The sequence below is a fragment of the Mastacembelus armatus genome, chromosome 12 (assembly GCF_900324485.2).
Source record: "Mastacembelus armatus chromosome 12, fMasArm1.2, whole genome shotgun sequence".
In the NCBI taxonomy this organism is placed as follows: Eukaryota; Metazoa; Chordata; class Actinopteri; order Synbranchiformes; family Mastacembelidae; genus Mastacembelus; species Mastacembelus armatus.
In genome coordinates, this window is record NC_046644.1 from 826,702 (window position 1) to 845,516 (window position 18,815).

General features: G+C 40.7%; 1 protein-coding gene across 1 annotated transcript in view; it reads right to left on the bottom strand.

Annotated features, from left to right (window-relative positions):
• The window catches only part of dcc (DCC netrin 1 receptor), a 252,047-nt gene that overhangs the window by 95,353 nt on the left and 137,879 nt on the right, over positions 1-18,815 (bottom strand). The window contains exons 13-16 of the mRNA XM_026297730.1: positions 11,498-11,639; positions 9,555-9,665; positions 6,944-7,138; positions 4,887-4,982 (exon numbers count right to left, since the gene is read on the bottom strand). Coding sequence (XP_026153515.1) covers positions 4,887-4,982; positions 6,944-7,138; positions 9,555-9,665; positions 11,498-11,639 — 544 coding nt within the window. The remainder of the gene's footprint in view (positions 1-4,886; positions 4,983-6,943; positions 7,139-9,554; positions 9,666-11,497; positions 11,640-18,815) is intronic.

Consider the following 18,815-nt stretch of genomic DNA (forward strand, 5'->3'; position numbering starts at 1 on the left):
ACAGAGCCAATGAACTTGTTCTTCAACAGGTCTGACACTGTGGCAAATGTCCCAGTCTAACCATACCCCCTGATTCTTCTTCAACGCCTCCTCCTCCTCCTCCTTGTCCTCCACCACTACAGCTATTCCCGCTCCCTCACCTGGGCATGTCCCACCATCTATAACAGTAACAGGGGTAAGGTTACAGCTATAAAGACTGTGCTGTGGGAAGGCAGCTGACCCTGATGGTGTATGTCCAAGGCTACTTACGGACTGTGCTGCCCAACTGTGTGAGCCTCTACAGAGGATCTTCAACCTGAGTCTACATTTGGGGAGGGTCCCAGCTCTGTGGAAAACATCTTGTATTGTTCTGGTACCTAAAGTTGTGTCCAGCTGAACTAAATGACTACAGGCCAGTGGCTCATCCCATAATATGAAGGTCCTGGAGAGGATGATTCTGCGCCTACTAAGACTTGAGGTCAGACACACAATAGATCCCCTGCAGTTTGCTTACAGAGAACATATTGGTGTCGATGATGCTGTCCTCTACATGCTTCACTGTTTTTTGTCTCATCTGGAAGAACCTGCAAGTTATGTCAGGATTATGTTCTTTGACTTTTCAAGTGCATTCAATACCATCCAACCAATCATCCTCAACCATCCTCAGAGACAAGCTCAAAGGGATGGGGGTGGGTCCCTGCTTTGTTTCCTGGATCACAGATTATATGACAGGCTGGGAAACTACATCTCTGGTAGAGATTGGAGCAGCACAGGAGCTCCACAGGGCACTGTTTTGGGTTCATTCCTTCATTTCTGTACACACTGTACACAGCAGACTTCATGTACAATCCTTCAGTGACTGGAGTCACAAAAACTGCCTCCTACTGAACACCTCTAAAACCAAGGAGATGGTAGTGGATTATTTAAGGTCTAAACTTCCTTATCCAGTCAACATCTGTGGTGAGGACATTGAAGTGATGTCAGCCTACAAACATCTGGGCTTGTACCTGGATAATAAACTGGACTGGTCACTGAACACAGACGTTCTACATAAAAAAGAGACTCCACAGGCTTCCAGTTTTATCTAACTCATGATACAAAAAATGGCTTTTTTGCAGACTCCATGTTTATTTGTTACGAGCTGTCAAAGCTGAATTCTGTTGTCTGATCCCACTGAGACTTAATTCCCTTAATTTTGTCAAATTACCAAAGATGCAATATATCTTTATAAATCTTGACACATCTGTGGTCATCTGTATTCTTTCTTTCATAATCCCATGTCTCTTCCTGCAACTCCTCTACTCTCTTGTGCCATTTTTCACTCTTTGTTCATCTCTTTCCCCAACCCGCCATCATTTGTTTCCTCTTTTATGCTTCTCTCCTCTTTCAATGAGGTTTCATTAAAGTCCATCATACATCGGTTTTTCTCTCTGCCCTCTTTGCAGCTAGTCTGTTGAATCCCTATGCAAACCTGATTTCCTGTTGCTTTATTTCTTAAAGAAATATTAATCAAAGACAGGTGGGAGTACAAAGTAATCTCAATTTGGAAAGTTTTGCCCTAAAAACCTGTGCGTAAAACACTCCATGGCAAGCTGAGAGGTCTGTGCTTCTGGTTTTTCCTGACTATCATCACATCATTGGGTTTGAAAAACCTCAGAAATGTGACATTTTTATGAGAATAATAAAGGATTTATGTCCGCTGCAGGCTTCTGGGTGCTTCAGAGCCGGCTGTTTAATTCATAAGATGAAATTTGGCTGAGGAGTTGGATGTCTTTCATTTATCTCACTTCCACAGCACAGTCTACAGCAAGATCTAATGAGCCACACACACACAAACACAGACCCAGTAATTGTAATGAGCGGAAGGCATCACATACACACAACATATAAATATATACACACACATTAGAAGTGTGAACAGCTTCCTCAGTATAAATATTTCAGGCCTCAGTGATGCTGGATTCAGATCGAGGCCGAACTGTCAGAGGGTCACTTTAAACTCTTTCTCTTGAATCAAAACTACAAGTACAAACTTTTTCCTGACAATATCCTCACAAATATCAAATGCAGCTAGGGAGAGCTAGTTCTCACACAACCCCCGGAACAGGCACAACCCTGTTACTTCTACTGCTATTACATCCACTACACTTTCTGTTACTGCCATGTCATGCTGATACTGCTAGTACAGCTGCTAACACTGTAAACTCCCCTACTACTTTTCCATCTACACTGAACAAAATTATAAACACAACACTTTTGTTTTTGTCCCCATTTTTCATGAGCTGAACTTAAAGATCTAAGACTTTTTCTATGTACACAAAAGGCCTATTTCTCTCAAATATTGTTCACAAATCTGTGTTAGTGAGCACTTCTCCTTTGCCGAGATAATCCATCCACCTCACAGGTGTGGCGTATGAAGATGCTGATGAGACAGCATGATTATTGCACAGGTGTGCTTTAGGCTGGCCACAATAAAAGTCCACTCTAAAATATGCAGTTTTATTGTATGGTGGGGTCCGGGGGGGGGTCCGAAAACCAGTAAGTATCTGGTGTGACCACCATTTGCTTCAGTGCAACACATCTTCTTTGCATAGAGTTGATCAGGTTGTTGATTGTGTCCTGTGGAATGTTGGAACACGCTCAATGGGTGACATGTCCGGTGAGTACGCTGGCCCTGCAAGAACTGGGATGTTTTCAGCTTTCAGGAATTGTGCACAAATCCTTGCAACGTGGGGCTGTGCATTATCATGCTGCAACATGAGGTGAATGAATGGCACAACAATGGGCCTCAGGATCTCTTCACGGTATCGCTGTGCATTCAAAATGCCATCAATAAAATGGACCTGTGTTCAAGTTCAAGTCCAGTTGAGCTTTATTGTCATTCCGCTACATGTGGGGACATACAGTGGAACGAAATACACATGTAAGCATGTAAACATATATTACTGAGTCTTTTGTGGGATTATGTACCCACAGTAGTGTGTGAAAAGTGTCTAGTGCGCGAAAAGTGTTCTAGTGCGCATAGAGGAAAGTGTGTTACTACAGGTGGTTTGTACAGGCCCACTCACCTGTGTGTAACACACTTCAAATGCACAAAATGTAATTGGGGGGGGGGGGGGGGGGGGGGGTCCATGTTTCAGGAGGTAGGGGGTTTGTATGGGGTGTCAGAAGGGGGCAGGGTGATTTGAGTTCAGGGCCCATCTCCTGGGCGAAAAAGCTGTTGAGCAATCTGTCCGTCTTCCTGATGGTAGGAGCTGGAAGAGACTGTGGGAGGGATGGGTGGGGTCCTTCATGATACTGTTGGCCTTGCTGGAGCATTGTGAAAGGAAAATGTCCATGATGGAGGGGAGAGGGGCACCGATGATCTTTGCAGCAGTGTTCCCTGTCCTTTGGAGGGTCTTTTGGTCTGCTGTACTACAGTTCCCATACCAGACAGTGATGAAGCTGGTCAGCAAGCTCTCAATGGTTCCCCTGTAGAAAGTGGTGAGGATGGGTGGTGGGAGACTTGCTCTTTTCAGCCGGCGGAGAAAGAAGTGTAGGTGCTGTTGTGCCTTCTTGGAGAGTGACACGGTGTTGGTCGTCCATGTGAGGTCCTCTGTGATGTGCACCCCCAGGAATTTAGTGCTGCTGACTCTCTCCACAGTTGAGCTGTTGATGGTCAGTGGGGGGTGGTCAACGGAGTTTCTCCTGAAGTCCATCATAACCTACTTTGTCTTCCCAACATTGAGGGACAGGTTGTTAGTGCCACACCATTCAGCCAGTTGTGCCACTCCTTTTCTGTAGTGTGTTTCATCATTGTTGCTGATGAGGCCTACCACCGTTGTGTCATCAGCAAACTTGATGATATGGTTGGAGCTGAACTTGGCGGTACAGTTGTGGGTCAGCAGTGTGCAGTTGTGGGTCAGCAGTGTGTAGTCGTGGGTCAGAAGTGTTGTTCATTGTCCATAACATATGCCTGCCCATACCATAACCCCACCACCACCATGGGCCACTCGATCCACAATGTTGACATCAGCAAACCGCTCACCCACACAATGCCATCTGCCCTGTACAGTGAAAACCGGGATTTATCCATGAAGAGAACACCTCTCCAAAGTGCCAGAAGCCATTCAATGTAAGAATTTGCCCACTCAAGTCGGTTACGACGACAATCTGCAGTCAGGTCGAGATTCCGATGAGGACGACGAGCGTGCAGATGAGCTTCCCTGAGACAGTTTCTGACAGAAATTGCAGAAATTCTTTGGTTATGAAAACCGATTGTTGCAGCAGTGATCCGGGTGGCTGGTCTCAGATGATCTTGGAGGTGAAGATGCTGGATGTGGAGGTCCTGGGCTGGTGTGGTTACACCTGGTCTGTGGTTGCGGTTGGATGTACTTCCAAATTCTATGAAATGCCTTTGGAGACGGTTTATGGTAGAGAAATAAACATTTAATTCACGGGCAACAGCTCTGGTGGGCATTCCTGCGGTCAGCAAGCCAATTGCACGCTCCCTCAAAACTTGCGACATTTGTGGCATTGTGCTGTGTGATAAAACTGCACATTTTTAGAGTGGCCTTTTATTGTGGCCAGCCTAAGGCTCACCTGTGAGTTCAGTTCATGAAAAATTGCGGCAAAAACAAGTGTTGCGTTTATAATTTTGGTCAGTGTAGTTCTTCTTCTGCTGTTAATGCTGCACTACCACTAATACTGCTACTAAAAGTACCTCTGGTAATAATGACAATAGTATCAATATCGACAGTTCCAGTGAACCACACTTGTCAGTTTTATTCACCGCCACAACCATCATGTTCTACACTGTTATAGGGTGTGTATTGTATCTGCTACATATCATAGCATTGTATGTGAACATGATGTCATGTCACCACATCATCAGTGTGGTTATCATTGGTGACGTGTGTGTAATCTACCTGTTAGAGATCTGGTGACGGCACTCTCGTACAGCGGGACTCCCTCTCCAGCATTATTAAATGCCTTCAGGGAGATCACATAATGTGAGCTTGGCTCTGAGAGAGAAAGAAAGAGGAGAGAAAGTTTCATTTATATTCTCCAAATATAATGTAGTACATTATCATTTAACAATGACACTGTTAATATTTATTCCCTTCTACTTCTCTATGCTTCAGCAAAATATAGTCATTCAAATGTAATGTCAATAAAGGGGAGACATTTTGAAAAAACAGTCAAAGGTTAGTCCCGTTTAACTTACTATTTCTATGAACATTTCCCCATAATAAATATTTCTCTCCAAACTGACTTAAGATGACCACTAGTTAAGCTTAAGGTCTGAGACTTAACGGGGCTTATGGTGCTTTTTTTCCATCAAAGCTCTTTCCTTCTGGTTTTAAGGACATGACTTCTCTTCGTTCCTGACTCGACATTGCCATTTCAAGACAGCAGCCGACATATGACCTGACTGTCATGCAGCACCTTATCCTGTTGCCACTCGTCACTCTTGATGTGATGATGGTGCATGTTTTGTCCATGTGGCGTCAAACCCTCAAATCAGTTAAACAAACACGCCTGCTCTGCTCCCCAGATGCCTTGCCACATGAATTAATGATCACTATGAATTATAAATGCCTTTTACATATGTGCACTCACTCCCATGTGTGCATGCAACACAATGGCTGGATTTTATTTTTTCATTACTTCTCCATTATGAGACCTGGGATGGGAATTTTTATTCCCATATAAAAATTCAAGCTATTTGTTATTGTCTTCTTTGGCATGCAAATTGCCTGTTGTGGTTGATGGGCAGGATGTTTTTTCTTTTTCATCCTTTCACAATTACATTTCCACCTCTAGCAGCTTTCTTATTAAATTCCTTTAAATTATTGATTGTGATTAAATGGGGATTTCATCTTCATAATGCATGAATGGAACAGTGAAGCTCTGTGTCAATATTGGTACTTTGTTGGCAAGAGTAGCTGGATTTATGAATTTGTTAAATATACTGTTGTTGTAAACATGGAATTAGGAATTATTTCAGTCCTGAGAAGAGAATACAAGAAAAAGGTTTTAACTGTGATATTAATCTTCTGCCTATAACCTTCTGATTTTCTCTCTGTGAGAGGTGTACAGGTCATCACTTGACCTTTGGCAAATGCATGGTATTTTAAATTCAGCTGCTGACCTCCTGTTAAATTCAGTGAACATAATTTTTTCCACATGCTATTTGTTCCTATTGAACAAATACGCTACTTAACTACGTTGTAAAGTTGAATTCTGCACAAACCCGTATCAGTACCAGAATCTTTTAGAATCCATTAAGCTTCATAAACGTGACTGTTATCGCTAAAATAGGGCCTCACTACCACTGAGCACACTGAGCTCATGCCCTCAGTATTTTTGTGCAAATGTGGAGGTTTCTTTTAGCAGAACTTTATATTCCTCAGTTAAAACTGCTGACAATGGGTATTTAACTCAATTTAACTCAGTTAAAATGTGACCACAGCAGTAAATAAAAGGATGCAGCATCCCTCCACCAACATTTCAGTCTAGTCATCAGAAGCTTTGAAACTAATGTTTGGAAAAAAACAAGTACAGTTTCCACACAATATTTCCTGCAAACTTCTCTAAAAAGGCATATGATATCTGATGCTAAGGAAGGCCAACAAGTTATTTAAGTCAGACTAAGTTGATAGAAAATATATTCAGAAAATGAATATCTGCCAAAAATCTATTATTGCATTTGCACAAATTGTATTGCATTTTTCCTATATGAAATATAAAAGCCCAAGTAATGTCTTGTCATTATGTTGTCTTGACAGTAATGCAACCTCAGTTTGTTGCAAGGCGTTCTTTGGCATTTTTGATGGAGCTAAGCCAGTAGATTCCCTTTGAACTAAGTTAGGCTAAACACCTCCGGCATCTACAGTGATTTTCAAAGAAATGAAGTGATATCCATCTTCTTCTTCTCAGCTCACATTGGTTCTGTGCCCTGTACCCCCACCCCGCTCCTCACCCAGGTTTTCAATTGAGTAGTATCGCTGCTTGCTGTCCACCCTAACCGTCTCAGCGTAGGGACTTCCCACTCCGTAGCCAATGATGTAACCACGGACCAGGATGTTGGGGCTGAGGGGTGGAGTCCAGGACATAATGATGCTCTTGGGCAGCGGCCTGACATGCAGAGAGCTGGGCTGGTGTGGCACCTGGCTCTCTGCAAAAACACAACAATGAATGAATGTTCACACCAAAGAAGAAGATAGGGTGGTTGTCGTTTCTGACCTCAGTATTTCTGTAGTCCCTGACCTCTGCCACCAGCAGTCTTAAGTTAACCTTGTTTGCAGCTGCAGATACTTAGAGCAACCTTAGCTAACAGATGCTACCCCTGTTAAGTGTGTATTAAGCCCTAATCAGCCATGACACCTTATATTATTCCTCAGCATCAGATTAGATCAGATTACTGTGCCCTCAGTCCCTACTTTATTGAGTGATAATCCATTGAAATGAGATTTGGGGCTGCCCCTGTCCCGGCATGGAAACACAGTTAGCATGGATGTTTTTGTTTTTTATCTCAGTAGCTTCCTGCTAACCAGAGTGTCCTCCTCTAAGCTTCAGCCTGAGGTCAGCCTTTCTAATTATTCTGCTAGAAATTATTCAGCAACCAAACCCAAAGAGCTAGCAGCTTGTTTGCTGGTTGGAGTGTCTCTCCGTTCAGTTCTTTATTTGTTTCTATCCGTCTTTTCATTCTTTTCTCAGTGAAACATCCCTGTTGCCTGTTGGTTTTGCTGTTTTTTTGCTTCTTTTTAACTTTTGTAAAACATCCCTGCCACTTTGCCCTTTAGCAAGGCTCTGAGCAAATATAAAACCTGCCAAAAGATGAATTTGCTTCTGAAATAGGTCTGGGCACTTAACTTCTTGTTTCCACAATAAAATCTACAACCCCCCCCTACTGATGAAGGGGATTGGTGAAGGTTTGTTTTAGGCTGGCAATGAAGAAAAGGATTCATTATCTCTCCACCAACATTTGATTCTTAGAAGGTTTAAAAGAAAATTTACAAGTTAAAGTTAGGAAATAAAATAAGCTTCCTGTAATAAACCTTAAACTTGGAGCCAAATTATTGCTACAGCAACTACCTGATATTTTCTAAAGAGATTCGAACCTGGAGAGATGACCTCTCTTTTCTTACATCTTTACCTCCTGGGGGTAAAAATAAGCATTAGAGTGGCATCCTAAATGAGAATGGTTTATCCTCTTGGTTTTCATACAAGTAAATAGAAAACTATAAATATATTTGTTCTATTTGTTTAAATCTAGAATCCTTCATCGATTCCGTATGTTAGGTAAGACTTGTTGACGCTCCATTTAACATTTATAGTCATAATATAAACATTTACTAAATTGCTTATAGCTGACCATCATATTGTTATGGGCATAGAATTTTAACAGTGTTTAATAATATACACTGTTTCAACAATTATCTATTCCAACTGTATTTTAATATATTGTCATTCATTATATGTGTGTACATCAGCCTCTGCTTACTGTATGGGTGCCCACAGGAGGACGTACAGCTGCTAACAAACACGTTAATAACCACTGCTTTGAACTATATTTTATTCATCTAGCTTTTTATTCAGTCTTTGTGTTGTGCTTTACCTCTCCCTACAGCCACATTGTCCACAGCAGACACACCACTAAATAGAACGTGGTACAGCTTGTGTGGTCATTTACATTATAGATCATTAGAGACGGAGGAAGAAAGGATTTTATGTTTCCACTTGAAGGCCGGAGCAACAGTAGGAAAGCTCTGTGTATATTTGCTTGTGTGCTCTTTGTTATAGAAATACAAATCATTCTTTTGGGGCTATAAAAAATCATAACATTTATTTTCCTTTTTGCACCATTTCTTTGCATCACCTTGCGATACATTGTGTATTTACTCTACCATTTGATCTTGAAAAGCATATATTAATTGTACACAGACAAGGGTTTTAAATATATCTCATCTATTGTCTTTTTCATGAAAATGCATCTTTAGGTTTCTATACATTGATGTCTTTTTCTTTGCTCTCAGGTCTGCTTCTCTTGAGTCTTTTCCTTTCCATTCTTCTCTCTTCCCCTCCTCCACTCCCCTCCTGCTCTAATCCTTCCCTCCTCCCCTGAGGCCAATCTTTCATCCATCCATCCATCCACTTCAGCCCTTGACTGGTTAAATATTTATGTGTGCATTAGGACAGTGGAAGTATTTACATGCTGTTGCACAGATCAGTGCTACCACACACACGCACACACACGCACACATGCACATACACACACACACACACACACACACAGGTTGTCTTTTTGTAGTTGCAAGAACACACATTAACATAATATATTCTCTAGCCCCATTTCTGAACCACCTTAACCGTCACAACTAAATGTCCCAATCCTACCAAACCAGATTCTAGCTTGAACCCTAAAACCAGGTTTTAATCCTTAAACAGCCCTTTAAGGTGTGAGGACTGACCAAAATGTCTTCATAATTTTTATATTGAGCTAAAATGTGTCCACACAGTTTAAAAAGACACGTATACACACACACACAAACACACACGCACACACACACACACACACACACTGCTTTTACCATCCAGGTCATTCTCAGGTGTCTCAGCGGTGTACCAGTCGCTGGCCGGACCTGTTCCATTGGCAGTCATGGCTGCTACTTGGAAACTGTACTGACTGCCCTTCTCCAGACCTGAAGAGAGAGTGCATGTTATTGTAGTAGGCATTTAGCTACAGTACCTTTTATTGTTTATACAAAGTATAAAGGTATCCATACTATAAAAATTCCTGCAAATACTACTACTACTACTACTACTACTACTACTACTACTAATGATAATAATAATGAAGTGGAGAAATGGACAAAACTACTTGTGGTCCCAGGAGTGTATCTGCCTATTTAAACGTTAATATTTCGTAGTTACATCTGCTACACAAACAGATAAACAAAATACAACAAAACAGCCTCCTGGCTTGCTGCACTGCATGTGATGATCATTAGGATTTCACCCTCTGTGTATTGATGAAGTCTTCTTAATTTGCTGAAGCTCTGATTGGCTTCTGTGACACACTTCTCCAAAGCAACAACAGCTGAGGCTCAGGACACCATTTTTAGAATCAAAAACAGGAAAGATGGTACACTAATTGTAAACTGATCCATTTGATTTTGATGTAATAATTACAAAATGATATTCATATTCATTATTTCTTTAGATCATAGGTCACTAACAGGCGGACCGCGGTCCAGGTGCGGACCCAGAAGCCGCCCCATACGGACCCGGACCTACAGTCAAAACAGAAGTTTGTGATTTAAAACCTAACGAGGCGCATCTATTTTCACCGGCGCAGCTTTTTCAGACTTTACTGTAGTGGAAACGCACAGACCAATTGCATGTGAGTTGAGCCATCCCACGTGATACCACTCAGCCAATTAAGTCTGTGCATCCCAGGCGGTAAACATTACGACTCTACAGTGTAAAAACTCAGGACTTGTTAATCCAGGGACCATTGACTCCTCCCCATATTGGATTTTTTTAACAGCAAAGGTTTCTGGGACTTGTAGTTGTCCCAAAGTTCATGTGGACATGGTCACAGTCCAGAGGGACTTTTTTGTGCTTTTATTTTTCGAAAATGAACCCTTAGTTCTGGTCTTGCCAAAATAACAAGCAAGAGATCAAAAAGACGAACCTTCAGATTTTAATTTCTTCTGTTGCTACTTATGAATATATTGTGTAGTGTAAATTAAAGAGTAAATCAAAGTGTTAATAAAGCTTTAATCTGCTGCCCTTATTCTTCCTCAGTGAAGCAGCAAATTTTTATCAAAATCAAAATTTTTTTTTGTTTTTTATTCTCAGTAAAAAGGGGTGATTATTGCTTGGGCTGGAGCAAGCTCGATTTAAGGCAGGCATGCTTACACACACACACACACACACACACACACGGGTAACACCTGCCACTGGGGAATGGATTCCTGTGCAGGCACAGTGATGAAGATAACCATCAGTGGAAAATAATGAAAACGAAGTTCAGTTTCATTCAAATCCTGCAAACCTCAAATTGAAATAATAGCTGGTGGCAGTCTGAATGCAGACACACACATACACACTTGTAGATGTAAACTCATGAAAATGCAGATTTCTTATATAACACCCAGTCTATTGTGTCACTCACCCACACACATTTCCAACCACACCAAACACACTAAAACACACACACACACACACACACACACACACACACACACACACATATCGAGGATTTTTATCTTTGTGTCTGTTTGGTTGTTCATGTTGGATGAATGTTTTAGCTTCAGGTGAGGTTCAGTGAAAATCTGTGTTTTTCTTAAGCGCTATGTATGCAAACCATAGTCTGGCAGATGTTTAAAATAAAAGTGCTTTTTAAATGTCTGTTCCAAACAGCCAGAATGATTTTAAATATAGAAAGTCGAATTTTACAATTTTACAAATTTATTTGGAACACCCTAATTCAAACAATACGATCACAAATCGTCTTGCAGAGTCCCACCTGTGAACAAGTACCAGAAGTTGTTCGGTTCGATGGCCTCCTGGTCTCCACGCCGACCGGTCTTCCTATATTTGATCTTGTAGGCTGTGATAATGCCATTCTGGGTGCTGTGCGGAGGTGGCTGCCATGACACCTTGATGCTCTGAAAGACAACAATATGTAAAATCAATGAACTCCAGAGCAACTTCTGACTGAGGACACAGAGGTTACAAGACAAGACATGGGCACAGATGAGTAAAAGGTCCTCCTTCATAGGAGGAAGACCCTCGGAATCTGAATAGTTGTATACTTCTTTGTGGTTGTCATGCTTCTATTTGTAGTAGTTTTGTGTCTTCTGTGGTAATTTCAGATTTCCTTGTTGATATTTACTTAAAGTGACTTTTACCACAACATAAGATTTGGTACACAGATTGCAGACAGGCTGAGGGGAAGATAAGGTGATTTTTTTAGTCCAGCAGTTTATATGAAATGTAAAATTAAGAAGGTATAAAAAAACATCTATTTTTTGTGTTTGAAGCTACACCAATTCAGAAGATATAGGTCCATGGCCAAAACCAGCAGAATGGCCAACAGCCTCTACCCTCTACCCCCAAGCAGTCAGGCCACTGAATGAATAATCAACAGCAACCCCACCTATGCCCCCTCAGCCGCTACTCTTCCGTGATCTCCATTTTCACACAACTCAATTACTGTGATCTGGACTTTGCATTGCTGCAGCATCCCACCACTCATTACACTCTTGCAGACCCTCATAGCACTCCCTACCTCATAATAGACATGTTTATTGCATGGTAGCACCTATGAACTTGTGATTGTATTGTTACTTTGTGGATTTATTTATTTATTCTGGGTTTTCAAGTATTGCACTGTATGCCAAGTCTGTGTTTGTTCCATAATTATTTCGTTGTTAATCTGTAACAATGACAATGAATGAATGAATTGAACTGATCATCAGAGAAGCCCATCTAGTTTCTGCTGTGTCATTTTTCAGATGAATATGACGTTGAGTGGCTGCCTGCATGTTTCTGTTTTTATTGAATAGAGCTAGTACAAGTTGGGGCACCTTGAATTTCACTATCTTTGTGTGTCCATTGTTTATATATTGCATATATTTAAGTGTGCAGATCTGTGTGTGTTTATGTGCATGTTTGGTGGTGTGTTGCATGAATGTTAATTATGTTATTTGCATGTTAACGACCCACCTCTGACACACACACACAGCAGATGTTTGCTCAGCCCCCAGTGCGCTCTGGTCTGTGAGGCAGCTGCCATCAACAAACCTGCTGAAATACTCTGTATGACTGTGTGTATGTGTGCTTGTTATGTTGGAATTAATGAATAAAGATTAATGAATTTGAAAAGGAAAGGAGATGTCTGTTCTACCAATTTCTCTGTTATTTTCTCTTTTTTTGTCACATGTAGTATTATAAGTTCCCATGCAGGATTCTAATTGAGGTACAACATTTATTAACAGCCTTGAACAAAATGCCATCAGAGGAAATTCATCAGGTATTTGACAAAACAATCGAATCTTGTGTAATCATATGTATGTGTATCTTATGTATGAAATTTTGTTTTCATATTTGACTGTGATCAGTAGTTAGTAGTTGTAAAACAATGAACATCACAATAAATAACTAGTAACTATTTTATCCATGTCTAAAAGATATTTTGGTTTCATTCACGTGTGTTAGCACCTTAGCCAGACAGAAAGGCTGTATGAGCCCAAAAATGAGGAAGCCTGACTTTAATGGTATGCTGCTCACTCAGTGAGCAATTCGTTAAGGGACTATCTCATCACATAGTATCCAATACAATATCTTTCTTTCTCTTTCTCCAAAGATGACCTGTGAAAATTGTGATTACTAGCAGCACTTTGGAACAATGATTTTACAAATCAGTTGCGTTTTATTAGCTATGGGTAAATAACCAGAAGAAATGAGGGTACAGACTAGACAAGTCCCCAGTCAAGTCCCCAGTCAATCACAGGGCTGACACATAAAGATAGACAGACATTCACACTCATGGGCAATTTAGAGTCAACCCCACCTGCATGTGTTTGGACTCAGGGAGGAAGACGCATCACCCAGAGAAAATCCACACAGACACAGGGAGAAGATGCAAACTCCCCACAGAAAGGCCCTGGTCAGTTGCAGTGTTTATTAGAGCAGTCCAATTGATCAATTGGTTTCATTGTCGACATCATTGGTAGGAAAGCCTTGGGGCTGTGAGTCACAGACAGGGTAGGGAAATCACAAAAAATGCCAGTGCTCAAAAATTCAACCTTGTAGGGTTCACTAGCAGTTAGGGAATATTGTCTTGAGCTGAATAGAAAATGATTAAACTGCTGGGTGAAACTAAATGCCCTGTCATACAAATGTAATACACATCTGCCAGTCAGTCACGAAACAATACTTTCTATAGTTATTGCACAATTTCTAGTAATGGCCTTGAAGTGAATTATCATTTTATATATAACATGCACAACTCAGAGCCAGGCACCCACTTATGTTTGTACAGATTGTATGGCACACATTCACACATCTGTTGATGGTGTCATATTAACTCGCACAGACTCCGTGTGATCCCTGCATCAGTTGTAGGCTAAATCATTGGGTCAATGAACAGTTTACATATTCAGCCAGTGTTTCTGTGACGACGGCCACAGAGGAATTCATTAACATTTAGCTGCACCTGTTCCCTCTGCTGCTCCTCATCCTACTAATTGATTACAGCAGAACTGATTACTGAAAAGGAGGATGGGATGGCAGGAGAGAAAAGGAAAAAACTGAACAAAAGTGTGTGTCGGCCAAAGTCCTCCATACTCTCTCTCATTCTGGTCAGGCATCACCATGTGCTTCATTAACTAATTAGCCACTTTAACAGGACATAGTTGGATGTGACATCTCCTTGGAAACAATGCGGACGTTACACTCATGATGAAACAAAAGGAGGCAAAATCATCCATGAAGGAGGATAGCACAACTAGACTTTACCTGAAGGGAAATGTTCCTTAACTATAACAAAAAATGCTTTGTTTTCACTGTCATCACTACTGTTACTGTTTTTACTACCACTACTACTACTATTATTATTTTAAATGCTGCTACTACTGTTATTACTGCCACTACTCTTATTGTTATTACTGTTACTGGTAGGATTACTGCAACTACTGCTATTCCTGCTGTGACTACTGCTCTTACTACTGCTGCTACTGCCAGGATTACTGCTGCTACTAGTGCTGCTACAATTGATATTTCTGCCATTAGTACTGTGCCTACTACTTATTATTACTGCCATTACTGCTGAGATTAGTGCTGCTGCTACTACTACCGATGATGCTACTGCATTATAAATTAGTACAGCGCCTTGGGCGTGCATAGGTATCACTATTACATTACTATTACTGCTGTTGAATATAATATAATAATATAATATAATATAACATTTCTCTTGCCTGAAAAGACATATACTGCATAATTTATTCCACAAATGTTGTGAAAGGGAAAAGCCTCCATCAGTTTCAATTTTGTACCATCCTTACTTCAGGTTTCTGTCACTACTTTCAGATATATCTGTGTTGTCTTTGCTAGAGACTGTGGCCAACTTGGACCACATGGCTCATATCAGACCTATTGCATGTAAGTGGTTGAAGTCCATAATCCAACTGCTGCTAATAAAATAGCTGAACCACAGTTTGCTGTGTTCATTAAGTTATACAGTTTCATCTCTTTCATGGTGCTGTCTGATGTGAATGGGCTCCATGGATCAATTAAATCAGTTTCAGATGTATTTTCTTATCATTTGTGAATTTAAGGTGAAGTGGCCCCAGGCTATACTGTAACACTGAATCATTTCTCACACAATCTTGAGAAATCCCTGCTGCAGCTGCTTTGTATTCAGATCTAGTTGACATTGTAAAGCCGCCAGGCAAGAGAAGCCATGGCCTCATTCACCACCTTCAAACAGACCGACAGCCTCTGTCTGTCTACATGGAAAATATGGGGAGGTTTTCACAAGGATCAAACACATTTCAGGAAAACTTAATGCATACTACTTATATAAAATGTATGTTACTCCTAGCTATACCTACGAACACTGTTAATGCTAGTGCTGTTGCTATTACTGCACTCTATTAATTACCACTGCTATGCAGATGACACTCAGTTATATCTATCTATTAAACCTGTTAACACAAACCAGTTAACCAGACTTCAAGCCTGTCTAACTGACATCAAGGCCTGGATGACCAGTAACTTTTTACTTTTAAATTCAGAGAAAACAGAAGTCATTATATTTGGGCCAAAAAATCTCAGAAATAACTTTTCTAAAATTATAGCTACTCTAGATGGCATAGCCCTGGCCTCCAGCACTACTGTAAAAAACCTTGGAGTTATTTTGACCAGGACATGTCCTTTAACTCACACATAAAACAAATCTCTAGAACTGCATTCTTTCACCTGCGCAACATTTCCAAAATTAGGAACATCTTGTCTCAAAATGATGCCGAAAAACTAGTCCATGCATTTGTTACCTCAAGGCTAGATTACTGTAACTCATTACTATCTGGATGTCCCAATATCTCCATAAAAAGCCTCCAATTAATCCAGAATGCCGCAGCCAGAGTCCTGACAGGAACTAGCAAGAGAGATCATATTTCTCCTATATTGGCTTCTCTTCATTGGCTCCCTGTAAAATATAGAATAGAATTTAAAATCCTTCTTCTCACATACAAATCCCTTCATAATCATCAAGCTCCTTCATACCTTAAAGACCTCATAGTACCATATTATCCCAATAGACCACTTCGCTCTCAGAGTGCAGGTCTACTTGTGGTTCCCAGAGTTTCCAAAAGCAGACTGGGAGGCAGAGCCTTTAGTTATCAAGATCCTCTCCTGTGGAACCAGCTCCCAGCCTGGGTTCAGGAGGCAGACACTCTCTGTACTTTTAAGGCTAGACTTAAAACCTTCCTCTTTGACAAAGCATATAGTTAGGGCTGGCTTCAGGCAACCCTGAACCATCCCTTAGTTATGCTGCTATAGGCCTAGACTGCCCGAGGACCATCGGTGCACTGAGCTCCCCTACCCTAACCCCCTCCCTTTCCCTTCCCCTCCCCTCTCTTCCTCTCCTCCCACCTCATGTATATTCCACCATTGAATGTCACTAACCTTGTGCTCTCTCTCTCCCCTAGTTTGTGCTCTCTCCCTCTCTCTCTGTTCTCTCTGTACCTTCTGCAGGTGTCCCTGGTCCTGGGGCTGTATATCGCTGATGTGCAGTTACTGGTCCCACCAACCTGCAGTGTCTATTTGTTGTTTATTGTTTCTGTTCTTGTCTCTGTGCTCTATCCACTCACCCCAACCGGTCGAGGCAGATGGCCGCTCAAACTGAGCCCGGTTCTGCTGGAGGTTTTTACTTCCGTTAAAGGGAGTTTTTCCTCTCCACTGTCGCCAAGTGCTTGCTCATAAGGGAATTGTTGGGTTTTTAGTTTTAGTTTTTGTAAAGTGCCTTGAGATGATTTGTATTGTGATTTGGCGCTATACAAATAAAATTGAATTGAATTGAATTGAATTATTACTAAAGAAAGCTAGGAGAAAACTATACGTTGTACAAAGGGGAAAACACCAGCTAATGTTCTCTGCCATAGTAACTAAGGATGAGAAATAGAATTGCACAGTATTTAAAGTAAAAATCTCAGTTGGGCCAAAAAAAAAACAAGCTTTCCTCCAAAAGTGAGTTACTCCTGATGGCTTAGACTATTCTGCTGTTTGTGTGTTTTAGCTGCAGGAATACAGGAAAACTACCTGTCAGACTTCATGCTCAGCCCACATCAACTTTTTTACATCTTACCTTAAGTGTTGCTACTGTATGTTCTATTTTCAGTTACTTTAACCTTGCCAAGCACATTAGTGCACATTCCAAGTGGGTACAATGAGTTATAATTTGACTTAAAATAATTTTAAGACAAGTGAAAATTCACATGTAAAATGTACGTTAACAGGTGAAAATTTTAAGTTGAACAAACTTAAAAATACAGAGAAGAAAGCGAAACTCTAGGCTTGTCAGCTTGAAATTTTGAGCTTTCTCACCTTTTGAATTTTTACAGTGCATCTATTTTGTAATGTTAAGACTAAATTCAGGAGGAGATGTACTGTATATATGTAAAGGATAATACCCAGCAAATCTTTGTAATTGCTTAAAATGTTTTATTCACTGGTTTTATTGTTTACATCATTGGTAGGAAAGGACAGGGTAGGGAAATCATAGAAATGCCACTGTTCAAAAATCCAACTTTGTAGGGTTCATTAGCAGTTAGGAAATATTGTCTTGAGCTGAATAGAAAATGATTAAACTGCTGGGTGAACAAACATACGTTTGGAATTTTAAAAAACTACACAGGTCTGTTTTTGTCTAATTTGGGAATTGTAGTTCTTGACTTCCTCATAAATGTCCTGCTTTTTTGTCTATTTTACATACAGGAAGAGTAACTCCTGTGTTGCTGATGAAGGGCAGAGTGCAGCACCAGACAATACCAGTGTAAATCTGATAAAAAGTGAAAATGGACCAGTGAATGGCATGACAATATCTGAGTTGGATGACAACTCAGAGATGCCTTTAATTTAGAAGTGGAGTTACTATGATTGTATTTCCAGCTGTGCTTTGACTCTTTGTACTGCTGAGCAGTTTGTCAGATCGATAGATAAAAAAGCTCTGGAGAAAAACAACAATTTAAACTCTAACTGGAATTAATTCAGTGGGTTTCTCAGACCACCTCATCCACCCTGTGACCTCCACACATGCACAGATGCACAAACAGGGCCAGGAGAGTAAACAGTCCAGGAATTCAATCAGTGATTGTTTGTTCACGTCCTCCGGGTGAGAGCTGCAATCACATCGACTGTGTATGTGTGTGTGTGTGTGTGTGTGTGTGTGTGTGTGTGTGTTTTTGTGTGTGTGTGTGTGTGGTAATGTCCTATGGGTAAAAGGAGCAATCACATAGAAAGCAGACTGTCTTTGTTTTTGCAATACGACATGCAACATCATGCTGCACTATGCAGTGTGTGTATGTGAGTGCCTGGGTGTTCAGGAGTTAAACAGCCGTTTTATGGAAAACACAAAACCACTTTCACCATAAATTGTTTGTTTGTGAGGCTGAAATTGATGCCAAAATAATATAGCATTATTTTCCCAAAGACAGCAACCAGCATGGGAGATATAGCAGGGAGATGATGTATGCAAACAAAGCAGTCATTGTTTTACATTCTTAAATTAAGAAAGTGTTCAGCAGCAGATAATTACTTATCTCAAAATTCAGGCAGAA